This window comes from Rhinolophus hipposideros (assembly GCF_964194185.1).
Source record: "Rhinolophus hipposideros genome assembly, chromosome: 3".
Lineage (NCBI taxonomy): Eukaryota > Metazoa > Chordata > Mammalia > Chiroptera > Rhinolophidae > Rhinolophus > Rhinolophus hipposideros.
The window spans coordinates 8,100,675-8,113,008 of record NC_138049.1 but is presented as its reverse complement, the minus strand read 5'-3'; the positions used below and the strand labels follow the sequence as shown (position 1 = coordinate 8,113,008).

Here is a 12,334-nt window from a genome sequence, read left to right as displayed (position 1 = left end):
CTCAGAGCACCTCCATGAAGTGTCTCACTTAAGTTTCACGGCAGCGTGATGACAAAGATACAGCTACTCCCACTTAGAGGTGAGGACACTTAGACCAGGCTGCACGCAGGGCACGCACAGCAGCCCCCAGCCGCTTTCCTCCCGCTCCCGGGCTGCACCGAGGGGGCGTACCCGGGAGGCAGCTCCGGCCTGGGCTCCTCCAGCTGCTCCCACGCTGTCTTCACAGCCGCCAGCCACACGTGATGGTGCCTGGCGAGTAGAGGAAAACCCACGCTCAGGAGACGGACTGACGTATTGAGATCACACAGATTCTAAGTAGTGGAAGCTGGGGCTGGGATCCGCTCCTTCCAACTCGTAGCCTCGTGGTGGGACAGGCTGATAACACAAAACGTGCTTTGGCTGCTTTTCAGAGTCGCAGCTGAAAGACAACCCTGCGTTCTCCATGCTGAATGACTCCGACGATGATGTCATCTACGGGTGAGTCCCGTCTCTGGGAGGCTGTCCCTTGGTGAGCGTCAGCCGGGCTTCGCGGGTTTACTGAACAGGTGGTAATCATGCTAACCAGGTGTTGTAGCATTGCTGTCCCCGGGGAGTGTCAGGATCCCATGGTCGTCTGTCCTCATTGTTCAGGCTTCCGCTGAGTGGTATTCTTTTTTGCTGAGTACCGCTAGGGAATGGTGACCACAGGGAGGACAATTCTTCCTGGATGACAGGCCCTGGTGAGCGGTGGGCAATGAGGAGTGGGCACTGTCCGTTGGTGACAGAAACTAAGAGAGTAAAGCTATGGGATGAGTTCTTGTTAGAAGGGCGTGTTCGTGTGGAGGAGAAAAATCAAGAGCTGTCCAAAGTAGACGGGTATCAAACGTCGTCTCTTTTATAACAGGAGTGACTATGAAGAAATGCCCCTGCAGAACGGCCAGGCCATTCGGGCCCAGTACAAGGAGGGGTCTGAGAGCGACTGAGCTGGCGGGGCGGCCTGGCGGGGTCGGCGGTCGCGACATGGCCGGGAGCCTGCTCTCCTGCAGCGACCATCCTGGATGCAGACTTCTCTTAAAAGCAGACATTTCCTGGTCTTTATTTGTTTACATATTTTTAAAGGAAAACCAAAACTGAGGACAAGTTTAAATGTTGGGCCAAATTTGTTAGAGTGGCTATATTTATTTAGGAAGAAAGGTGATGATAAAAAGATTAAACAGCCAAATCCTTTTTCAAAGATTACAGATGAGAGCGAGCTTGTTTTCAGTGGTAAGGAGGAAATGACTCCTGTTTGTAGTAGAGAATTATGTACTTATTTCAAAAATAATGTAGATTCCACGTTCATGGCAAGCTTTTGAGTCAGGTCCACAGCGTGGCAGCATTCCTCTTCTGTCCCCTGCGCCGTGGTACCGCGACTCTCAACTCCAGAGAAGCCTGTTTCTGTGGCTGCGTCACCAGGGCTGTCCTTCCCCGAGTGGCCTGCGCTCTGGATAACCAAGTACCTTAAGTGACTGGTTTTGCATGTTTACTGAACAGGTGGTAATCATGCTAACCAGGTTACAGCATTGCTTTCCCCGGGGAGTGTCAGGATTCCGTGGTCTTGTTTCCTCATCATTGAGGCGTCCACTGAGTGGTGTTCTTTTTTGCTGAGCACCGCTAGGGAATGCTGACCACAGGAAGGACAGTGTGAAATGCGGCAGTCATGGCTCAGTAGGGAAACTGGGGGTGACAGGTTCTAGCCCTTCCCCGCAAAGCAGAACTAGTGTGTGGAGTTATGAAGAGGGTTTGATAGGTTCCCAAGGAAAGGGCTTGTAAGATAACTGACAAGTTGCCAGCTCCAGTGGGGTCTTGCTGCCAGTTTTCCAATTACGTACATGACTATGGATGGATGACCCTGTGGTTGGGGTGGAGAAGAAGGTATCCATTAAATTCCAGTGAGCAGTCATTTCTGCAGCTCTGCTCAAGACGACACACCGTCGAGCTTTATTTTTTTAAATGAAAGCTAAACAAGTGATTGATATAATACTATAGATTCTTTATTGCCAAACAGTTTTTCAGTTTCTCATTTGGAAACTAGGTAAAAGAAAGTAAAACATTCTAGATGGTCTATGGAAGAGCATCTTTGGGTAGAAGTGTCTCACAAGGTGGTCCGGTGAGCAGGTGAGCAGGTGAGTGGGCGGCTCTTTGGAAAAGTCGTCTGGAGCTGCTGGATGGCAGCCTCACAGAAGGCTCTGGACACTTGCAGTCCTGTCACTGGGGAGTCTGGTACGGTCCTGCCTTTGCTTCTCCTTTGCCATGCTGTCTCTCTCGTGAAATGTTCCCATATGATCATTGCAGACATCCTGATTGCTGCCCTCTTGGGATTGTTCTGCTCTGCTCTACGTGTTCTTCATCTATGCATTACCTCTCAAATGACCATTCACAACTCAAAGTTATCTTCTGCTTTACCTAGTGCTAGGACCTTACAGAGGTTCGTGAGAAACTATTCATTATGACTTCATACCATTCTTTTTAATTTAATAACATACCTTTAATGGGGATTCCATTTGCTTTTAGAACCCTGTAAATATGAATGTTTGAATTAAAACAACTATCATTGCAAGGATAATTCAAGTTTACATGGTTTTTACATTTGCAATGGTGTGATTACTTTTTTTGATTCTGTGTACTTAGGAGGTATTGAAAAAAATTGTTACTAAATTTTACAAATTCTATTAAGACTAACTATAAATAATTTTATGTAAATTGACAAAAACTTGTGCTGATTAATGTATTCTATTCTAGTATGTGACATAGTTTACGTTTTAATCATTATAAAGCACATGTCCATAATTTGGAATGCTGTTATCAGTAAATGTAAAATATTTGAGGCATTTAGCCATATAACTTAGAACTTCTTAAAAAATTGTCTTTGTCCTATAGTGTAATTATAAACTGATGACTGATATCTTCATCTGTTAATTCATCATGGCATCAAGTCAAGGAAATGAAAAATATAATATTTACTTTTTGTAACTAAATTGGAAACAAGAAAAAATTAACAGAAGTACTTAAGGGGAAAATGGTTATTAAATCATGCATTTTCAATTTCTCTTCCTGGTGTATCATATATATCAACGTATTAATATACTCCATGTAAAATTTTGCTTCAGGTATATTTTTGCATGTATTATATGTGCTCTAGGTATTAGGTTAAAACACTAAAGTCCTCCAGAAACTTCAAACAGTAGCAAGAAAAAATTTTTCTTTTTGGAGAGCATCGAAGTTTTGCAAACTTAAATTGTGAATTCAAAGGGCTGACTTTAGTTCTTCCAAGGTAACAGCTTGACTAACACCATTTTTGGGATAATTTTTTATATGGTGCAGTCTAGGGGAAAGTGGATGGTGACCATAGGCATTTAAGTTTCCCCAGGGAGAGCTTCATTATCCATGTGGATAATAGGTCCGCTTCATTTATTATTAAATCATTACAGCAGTGAAGTGGGGCTTTCTCTCTCTGAAGCCCCATTTGAAAGGCTAGAGAAGGGATTATATAAAATATATTTAAGTTTGTAAGATTGTTCCTGTACATAATTAGATTGCAATAAATTTAAATACATCATGTAAACCCAACCCACTAAATTGGCCAATTACAAGACAAATGTCACCAGCCCTTAACTATTTACTGAAGGTAGTTATGTTAAATAGATTATGATGTGGTAACTTACTTCCAGGAATCCTTTTCATAGGGAAAAACAGAATCTCATAGAAGGGATGATTACACGGGATATCTAGTGAGGACCAGACTTAAAACACTAAAGTATACTTAGGTGCTTTGAGGGATTTAGAAACCAGTTGCCTTAGAGGTTAGACTTTTGAGAAAAAAATCTTTTCCCCAGGCCAAAGGGAAGTTGCTTTAGTCTGTGACATCTTATCCTGTTTATCTTGATTTCATATATTTTAGATATACTGATAACTATAATACGGTATTATGAAAGAGGATTTTCTAATGAAAACTGCCTTTTTACAGAAACACTGTAAATGTTTGTACAAAAAAACTATACTTTAAGCTCAAAAGTAAATATGCAGCTGTGTATTGATGGTAGAACTGTGCCAGTGAGCACAGCACCCATTGCTGAGTGAGCCCAGTAATCAATCGAAAGTGAATGTTTGTTTATGGCAAAATTTACATTTAGGGAGTGGCTTCATTCTGAGCCCACCTCTCTGGTAAATGTTAATAAATTTTTAATATTCGATCCTTATTTATGAGTTCCTGATTTGTTTGCTCTTTGCATGTGGAGTTAATTGGACCATTTAGACATGAGCGCGTTAGGGTCAAGAGCAGGGCTTTCTTCAGTCCAGTAGGTGGACATGGAAGTGTGTCTTCATTATCAGGTTACCTGGCCCCGGACGAGCATGAAAGTGAAGACAAGGTAGGTCACAAGACCAGGGTTTGGGGTCCACCTCCCCATTTACTGTGCTGTGATTTTAAATCAATCAGAGAACCTCCAAACACAATTCCTGATTTATAAGTAATGATGTAATTGTTACAGACACAAAGCAAAAGATTGTAAAAGCATCTTGCAAGCTCTGAAGTACTAGAACTTTTTGTGTGTGTGATTGCTACTGAAAAATAGAGAACATGGAGGGAGAAGTTGTAGTGTTGCCGATTTGGGCCAAGTGTATGAGTTCGAGCTCTCTGGCTAAAGGATCAGAACCCAGCTTGTCACTTCCCACACCTTAGGCTCCAGAAGGCAGCCTAAGAATGAAGGGTGTGAGGCCCGGGCCAGAGAGAACTCTAACCAGAACACAGCAAAGCTGTCAGGCCCCTGGTCCCTCGGGGGATGTCAGCAGATCACTGTACTGGAGAGGACCTAAGCCCAACTGCAAGTTTCTCTTTATTTCCTACAGTACAACAGATTCTGAAGGCGCTAAGAAAAGGAAGAACGCATTTGTGACACTATTTAGACTATAAAAAACACAAACTTTAAATTGGAATAATTTATTCTAACAAAAGTACAAAGTATGGAAAATTAGTGTACTTGAATCGTTTCAGACAGTAAAGAAAGTATCACGCTAGCAGATTTCTGTTTTTAGCACCTTTGAACAGAAATATTCAGAGTGAAGGCAAGTGGCGTCCAGGCTTCTGACTGACCACCTACGATGAACTTAGGGGATGCAGCTCACAGAACAGTGCGGTCGTCTGGGTTATTCTCTACATTTGGAGAGTGCAACAAAGATTCACTGAATTCATGGCTGGTGGTAAGAAGACGGAAGAGAGGTGTTGAGACAAAGGAGAAAGACGGCAGGTGGCCGCGGAGCTCAGATGGACAGTCCGAAGGCGCTGACGATGCAGTACATGGTCTTGTTCTCCCATCGCACGGTGCAGCTCCCTGTGGGGCGAGGCAGAGGGCACGGAAGTGAGGGAAACGGCGAGAGACTGATTTCTCACAGTAAGGCCAAAACACTCAAGGACTTACCTCTTCCGGTACATACATAAATAAAGAAGGCTGGCAAATTGCTTCTATAAAATGTTTTAAAAGGTGACTCTAATAAACATGCATTCAAAGGCATGAAACATCCAAGAACACAGTTCATAAAACAGTGCTTTGGATCAGCGAGATCTCAGCAGGGTCCAGGAAGGCAGCGCACGGCCTTCAGGAAAATGCCTCTGACAGACTTTCACCAAATGAATGAAAACCATACCGTCAGTAGAGCTGTCCCAGAAGCAAGAACTCGCCGTGTGTAATCCCGCTCCATTCTTCTGCATAATTACACAGGTCACTTCAATTAAAACAAACTTTTATTAGAGAAATCTACTTGGAAACACAAATCCTTTTGCCCACTTTTAGCACAGGTTTGTTGATCACGTGGTCGACACTCATGATAAAAATTGCAGTGGTAGACTGCCTGGTCCTACAACAGGGACACATCTCACAGGTCCTTTCCTCCCCCACACACTAGTCCTACAGGCATCTGACCTGAAAAGCTGTGAAATCCTATGGTATGCCCTGTAACTGTCCCTGCAGCCAAACAGGCCAGTTTATGACATTGTGACCTAAAATAAAATAATGTGCACACAGTGACACACGTCTACAGGTAACTTTGGGGTGGGCACCGCACTGCAACACTCGCTGTCTTCTGACACCAGACCTGCCTCTGACCGTATTTAAAGGACCACCCCCAGTGTACACGAGAAGCAAGACCCCCTTACCAATGTATTTAAATGGTTTTCCCAGCTTGGTAAGTTGGCTTAAAGTCTGTTCTACTACGTTTGTGGTCCACTGATTCACTTTGCTGTGCTGGTAGGTGTTGCCACCAATGGCACTTTCTATGGCCTAGAAGACAAAGCAGAGGGTCCCCGTCAGCAGAATGTACCAACCACCTTCCAGTAAGTACTGAAGTCCATCACCCTAAGAACTGCTGAAATACAACCTGCATGAAATGTAAGCTCGTACCCACTAGGATTCCTTTGCAAGTACACCTTTTGTTTGACAGTGTCATAGTTAAATAAGTTTTATATTTGTTTTTAAGTACCCGTAATTATATAGGATCTGTCAAAAATTTTAAACATTTTGACTGAATTTAACGTTCACTGTTGCTATTAGTACCTGAAAATAGGCGACATTTTTCCTATGACGGTAGAAAATGTTCTCTTTGCCTATTCCCTTCTTAAAAGTATAGTACACCCAGGAATCTTTAACAAATTTATTCATGTACAAACCTATCCAAATAATCATGTATTCATAAGTGCTTCTTTTATCCAGCATTTTCTGGAAATGTTACCATGTAAGTGCATTTTTCAGGTAACTAAAGGTTACCTAAAAAGAAGTTAACAAGTTGTGGTAATCCCACAACTGGTTTTAAATCTATAGTGAATTTTTGTATTATGAAATTCCTTGTCTCCTTTTTTTGTGCTATACCGTGGCGAAGGCTCACTGTGTACGTTTCAGGGCTTATTCAGGAAATCACACGGTTCCCTGCCCCCACTCTTGCTCAAGTTTATAGTCAGAATGTTCCCATTTCATGATTTTCTGGGCCATTTGGGCTGATGCCAGCCAGCATGCCCGCTTCTAACCAGCTTTCCTCTCTACCTCTTTTCTAACATGTGGGAAACCAGAAAACTGAGTTTTTATGACAGATAAAAACATTCAGTGCACACCAAGTTCTGTCTGGAGGCATGCAGTCAAAAAAATGGTCCCAGGACCTGAGCTGTGCACATGGTGACAGATTAAGGGCTACTATGATCTTGCTTTTGAAGAACAAAAAGCTACCTACAGTCACACCCTGATTTCTACCTAGAGAAACTCCTATTTATCCTAGGATTCTAAGTAACCTACATTAGACACAGATCATCTGGTATCCTTCTCCGGTCTAAACCCCCATCCAATGTCACAGCTCCTCCTCTTTTTCTGAGAGGAGCATAAACAGGCTGGGGGAATATTGGCCCTGGTTTAACACCAGGTTGTTACTAGATCTGCGCTCTGGCTAAACCTCTACCTCTGAAGACTGTCCATACACACTTTGGGATTCACTGTTTTTCAGGGAGGGAGGAAATCTCCAATTTTGGATGCTCCCAAATTTACTACTACCCAATACTTAAAATAGCTCGAGTACACAGTTAACCTGTCACCAGGGACAAAAATATCTATGGAGGCGGGTCATAAAGAGAAAGTAACCTGCAATGTTACCTCCTGCTCCCAGGGAGACTGGGCAAGTCTACCTTCAATTGTACTTGGCGCCTGGTAACCAAGTCAAGGCTCATACAGAAAACAAGTGAGGCCAAAGGATACTTTGTAATCAACTCCACCTCCCACAGTTCCAGTATAATTCACCCACCTTCCTGCTGTCCCCCACTCCTTCCCTTAAAACATTGAATTTAGAAAAAGATGAAAGGCAAACTGCTACAGATCCTGCAAAGCAACTAGAAAATCAATGTTGAATAATGCATATGGTAGAAAACACGTAGCTTTTTATGTTCACAAGAACAGGTTCTGGTTCTTTACCACTGTGGCAGTAGTCAATAATTTATAATGATTATATCACAGTAAATTCTAAATCACTCACCTCACAAGGTAATGTTAAACTTAGATCACTAATGACTTTCTTTTAGCCAATGGCTTCACTATCCGCTCAATTTACACAAGGAAGGGCCGCTAACTGGGAAAATCTTTCCAGCCTCCTTCCTGCCCTGGCTGCCAGCTCTCTGCACTCTTCCAGCCACCCCACCCCCTTCCTTTCAGGCCTCAAACCGCCCCCCACACCCCCTGCCACACTCCACACATGTCCCCCCCACACCCCCTGCCACACTCCACACATGTCCCCCGCCTGGACCACTGGCCCCCTCCTCCCTGAGTTAACGCTCCTCCTACTCTCCAGATTCCAGCTCTAAACTCACTGGGCTTGTCCCGGCCCCGGAAGCGCCACCTACTGTGGCACTGACCACACAGGGATGCGGACTTACTGTTCCAGCGTGAGTATTTGATAAACGTCTGCCTTCCCCGCCCCCACACTGTACATTCCTTGAGGGTTAGTCCCCTGCATGCCCCCTCGACCTGAATTTTTTAAATAAATGAAGAATAACCGTTTTTGTCTCCCACTCTCATCTAAGGGAAATACTGTGGTCAATAATGATAAAGTGGGTAGTTTTAGAAAGAAAAACAAAGAAACAAGCCCCAACTGGATCACTAGGTCTTGTAAGCTGTTCAATTTTTAATATTCACTTTCTTCATTAAACACTGGAAGCATTTACTTATAACCATGAATCTTTTATGCTAACAGGTTATCAAATCAAGCCTTAGTAGCATTTAATAATGCTAATATATAAAACTTCCTGTCTGATTTAAAATATATAATTTACATAATATGGAAGTAATTCTTATCTAGATAGTCACTAAAGTACCGTGTTTCCCCGAAAATAAGACCTAGCCAGACCATCAGCTCTAATGCATCTTTTGGAGCAAAAATTAATATCAGACCAGGTCTTCTTTCACTATAAGACCAGGTCTTTATAGTTAAGAAATTAATATAATAATATAATACCGGGTCTTATATTAATTTTTGTTCCAAAAGACGCATTAGAGCTGATTGTCCGGCTAGGTCTTATTTTGGGGGAAACAGAGTAACAACTGTTAATTTGAAAGGCCAAAACACACAGGCTTAGTTGAAACAATTCCAAGACAGGATTAAAAACCATTATTTTCACTCATATAAGCCATTAATCAAACATTTAAAAAGTAGGTATTTCTCCTCTTACCTCTTTTACAATGTTGCTCACTTCGTCAACAACAAAAGAAGTCTGTAAGAAAGAAAATGAGTTAAGTTGGATTTAATAGATTCATATCCACTGCAGCCTTGAATAATGCAAATTTAGGTAATGAACATACTTTCTCAGAAATAATCTAATAGAGACTCAGCAGCAGTTAAGTGGCTGAGGATCAGAAAGGGGGGGGGCCCATCAGGAGACTAGAATATATGTACTTATCATTTAAGTTTGTTTTGTTTTTAATCCTGCCTTGATCTGAAACACTAACTTCACTTTAAACTAGAATTTATCTCTCCATCCATTTCAACTGGCCACTGGGATCCTTAACAAATACAGAAGTTTAATGAGTTACCTGACTTTTGTATAATTTAACTGACACTTTCCCTGATGTAATCTGATTAAGAGCCTTGAAACTTAAGATGTTTTGAGGTTTTTTCTTTCTCACTGCTGTCCTACTTTGGGACTACACTCCCCGCTGCTGGCATCGCCGTTCTACACCAGTGTGTCAGGATGAGGTGGAACGTAGGCTGCCAGTGGTAATCTAGTGCCAGGAGTCTATAAATGTTTTTTTTCCATGAGGTACATGTGAATGGGTACAAGGTTTTGTCTGAGTCCTGGAACAGTACTTAGCTCTGGACGTGCCCTCAGGCATACATGCATGCTGAGGGAATAAAGGCCAAAAGCCCGGCTCTTGGCAATGAGTTTTCCTCCCTGCCAGGCTGCTGACCACTGTGGCCCACTTCTAGCAATGTGCTTTTCTTTCCAGGAGCATCAAGAGCTCGCTGCCTGAAGCCCTCTCCCTTGCTGTACTCAGAAGTCGTACTTGGAGACAAAGCCGATTCACCAAGTTAATGAAATTTTGCAGTATGTTAGAGATTAAATTATTTCTTGAATTTTAAGGATCCTTCCAAGGGACTTCAATGATCCTAAGCCACACAGGGAAGTCCCTGTACAACTTTCTCTGTGGTGAAAATATGAAAAAGCTTGAGGGGCATTTCAATGGATTTTTTCAATGGTAAGTAGAGCAGGTGTACAGAATCCACTGGGCAGTTTCAACTTCTACTGGAAAGATGAACAATGGGTGGAGAGTAGAGTTAGGAAGGTCCAGGTATCTACATGAAGTTAGACGACACGCAGAAAAGGCTTAGTTCAGAGGTGGTTAGGGCTGGCATGGACTAGTAAATAACTAAGTCATGCCTACTAGAAAGAAGAGAATCACGGTCTCATCCTTAAAGGGCTTCATCTTGTGTAAATCACAGGTCACTCTGTTCAGCCCCTTCATTTCACAGAGATGCAAGCGAAATCTGGAATAATGAAGTCACTTGGCCAACTCATTGGTGAGAGCCAGAATTGGAACGCAGAGTATTCGAATGATGGTATTAAGGGCTTTCTCTCACACTGCCATTTGCCTTTTTAAAGATTTACTCAATATTCCTGTAATACAAGCCATTTTCCAGTATTACTGGTTAATAGTTTACAGGGGAATGTTTTCCTTTGCTATTCTCACACTTATTCACTAGACTGCTACCAGCATTCGAACACTGATGATTGACACTGCCATCGAAAAGTTGGTGCCAGTTACGAAATTAAATCAAAACTGAAACTCTCGGGTCAGTCCTTAAGCCTTAGATTTTTCTACCCCTTGAAACATAACTGCTTAAACTAAATTTCAAAAATGGAAATATCAAACCTTGATAATCTGTATTTTCATAGGACTCAATTTATTTGAATCCCAACAAGAATTATTTAGCAAGAAGAAAAGGGGCAAGTATCCATCAGCTCTATTTCCTGAATGCTTCTTAGCTTGAAGGAAAGCCATCTTAACAACACACCATTACAATGCATGTCTTCTGCTTGGCAAATAATTATATGCTTTAACCTGCTTCTTCATTGAGGCGACAAAGAGACGATGTCCCCCCGCCCACAAACAGAAACTATCTTCCTGACGTCAGACTGAACTGACATGTAAGTGACGGCTGTCACTGTGGGAGCGAGCCTGACACTGCAGAACAAGGTGCGGAACGGGGGACAAAGGCAGGCTCTCCTATCGTGCACGTCTGCATTTTGCAGACAGCCTGGGCCTCCAATCCGCGTCTGCAGGGACTGGAGAGCTGTGACGGTCCGTGCGTGTCACGAGTGCATGTCACCGGAGTCTTGCGTTAAAACACTAGCAGACGCACAAGCGGTCTTCGGTCTTCCCCGCCCCCGGACGTGGACCAGCTTCTTCGGGGGGGGGGTCCGCATCCCTGGGTAAACGGGGCCGCTGACGTCACTGTCGGCACCCCGCCGGCGGGGCCAGGGACGGGGCTGCGGGGCGGCGCTGGGGGCGCGGCGGGGCCGGCGTGGAGGGGGCCGCAGCGGGGGGCGCGGCGTGGCAGGGGCGCGGCGTGGGGCCGGCAGCGTGGGGCCGCGGGGGGCGCAGGGGCGCCGCGGGGGTGCTCCGGGCCCCGCCGCAGGAAGCCCGGGCGCTCGCCGCGCGCGGGAGCCTCCCTCTCGCCCCGCCCTCGGGCAGGGCGACGACGCCCGGAGCAGGCCCGGCCGGGGTCACGGCGAAGCGTTCGGCAGGGCGCTGGCGCCGTCAGCTGGCGCAGGAGAGGGCTGCCGCCCTTGTCCAGACGCGACCCGAGTGCCCACACACGCCCTCGGCTGCGGACTCCCGCCCAAGCCCGGGGCTCCGGCCGCCACCCTTCCCGTCGCCGTCCCGGCAGTTACCTCTTCCGTAGCCTGGTAGTCTTCCATCTTTCCTCCCGCGCGTCGCCTCCGCCTCCCTGAGTAGAGCGCACTGCGCCGGCGCTGCGAGGGCCCGCCCCTCCGGCTCGCGCCCCGCCCCTCGGGCTCGCGCCCCGCCCCTCGGGCTCGCGCCCCGCCCCTCGGGCTCGCGCCCCGACCCTCGCGCTCGCGCCCCGCCCCTCGCGCTCGCGCCCCGACCCTCGCGCTCGCGCCCCGACCCTCGCGCTCGCGCCCCGACCCTCGCGCTCGCGCCCCGCCCTCCCCTAGACCCCGCCCACGCCTGCTCTAGGGCCCCGCCCCCCGGTGCCTCGGTTGCCCAGGCCCGCCCCTCGGGGACTCGGGATTATCCCCTCCTTCCGTCCTTCCCGAGGTGGTGGTTTCCGT

The 12,334-nt window shown here is 45.5% G+C and overlaps 2 protein-coding genes across 6 annotated transcripts in view; one reads left to right on the top strand and one right to left on the bottom strand.

Moving 5' to 3' along the window:
* TMEM181 (transmembrane protein 181) overlaps positions 1 to 4,217 on the top strand; it is a 63,603-nt gene extending 59,386 nt beyond the window's left edge. For all 3 annotated transcript variants that reach the window (XM_081035165.1, XM_081035167.1, XM_081035166.1), the window contains 2 exons: positions 411 to 477; positions 884 to 4,217. In XM_081035165.1, the coding sequence (XP_080891291.1) occupies positions 411 to 477; positions 884 to 962 (146 nt within the window). In that variant the 3' untranslated portion in view covers positions 963 to 4,217. The remainder of the gene's footprint in view (positions 1 to 410; positions 478 to 883) is intronic.
* Positions 4,218 to 4,941: 724 nt separating this feature from the next.
* DYNLT1 (dynein light chain Tctex-type 1) lies at positions 4,942 to 12,008 on the bottom strand (the record flags this gene model as incomplete). Of its 3 annotated transcripts, XM_081035199.1 has the most annotated exons (6): positions 11,933 to 11,988; positions 10,422 to 10,654; positions 9,212 to 9,253; positions 6,170 to 6,293; positions 5,662 to 5,739; positions 4,942 to 5,348 (listed from the first exon to the last, which is right to left on the bottom strand). In XM_081035199.1, the coding sequence occupies exons 2-6, from the start codon at positions 10,500 to 10,502 to the stop codon at positions 5,278 to 5,280; spliced, it is 396 nt and encodes a 131-aa protein (XP_080891325.1). In that variant the 5' UTR covers positions 10,503 to 10,654; positions 11,933 to 11,988. The 3 variants fall into 3 exon arrangements, with proteins under 3 accessions (XP_080891325.1, XP_080891326.1, XP_080891327.1); XM_081035200.1 differs by lacking the exon at positions 10,422 to 10,654 and having other exon boundaries at positions 11,933 to 12,008; XM_081035201.1 differs by lacking the exons at positions 4,942 to 5,348; positions 10,422 to 10,654 and having other exon boundaries at positions 5,664 to 5,719; positions 11,933 to 12,008.
* Between the last annotated feature and the right edge of the window lie 326 nt (positions 12,009 to 12,334).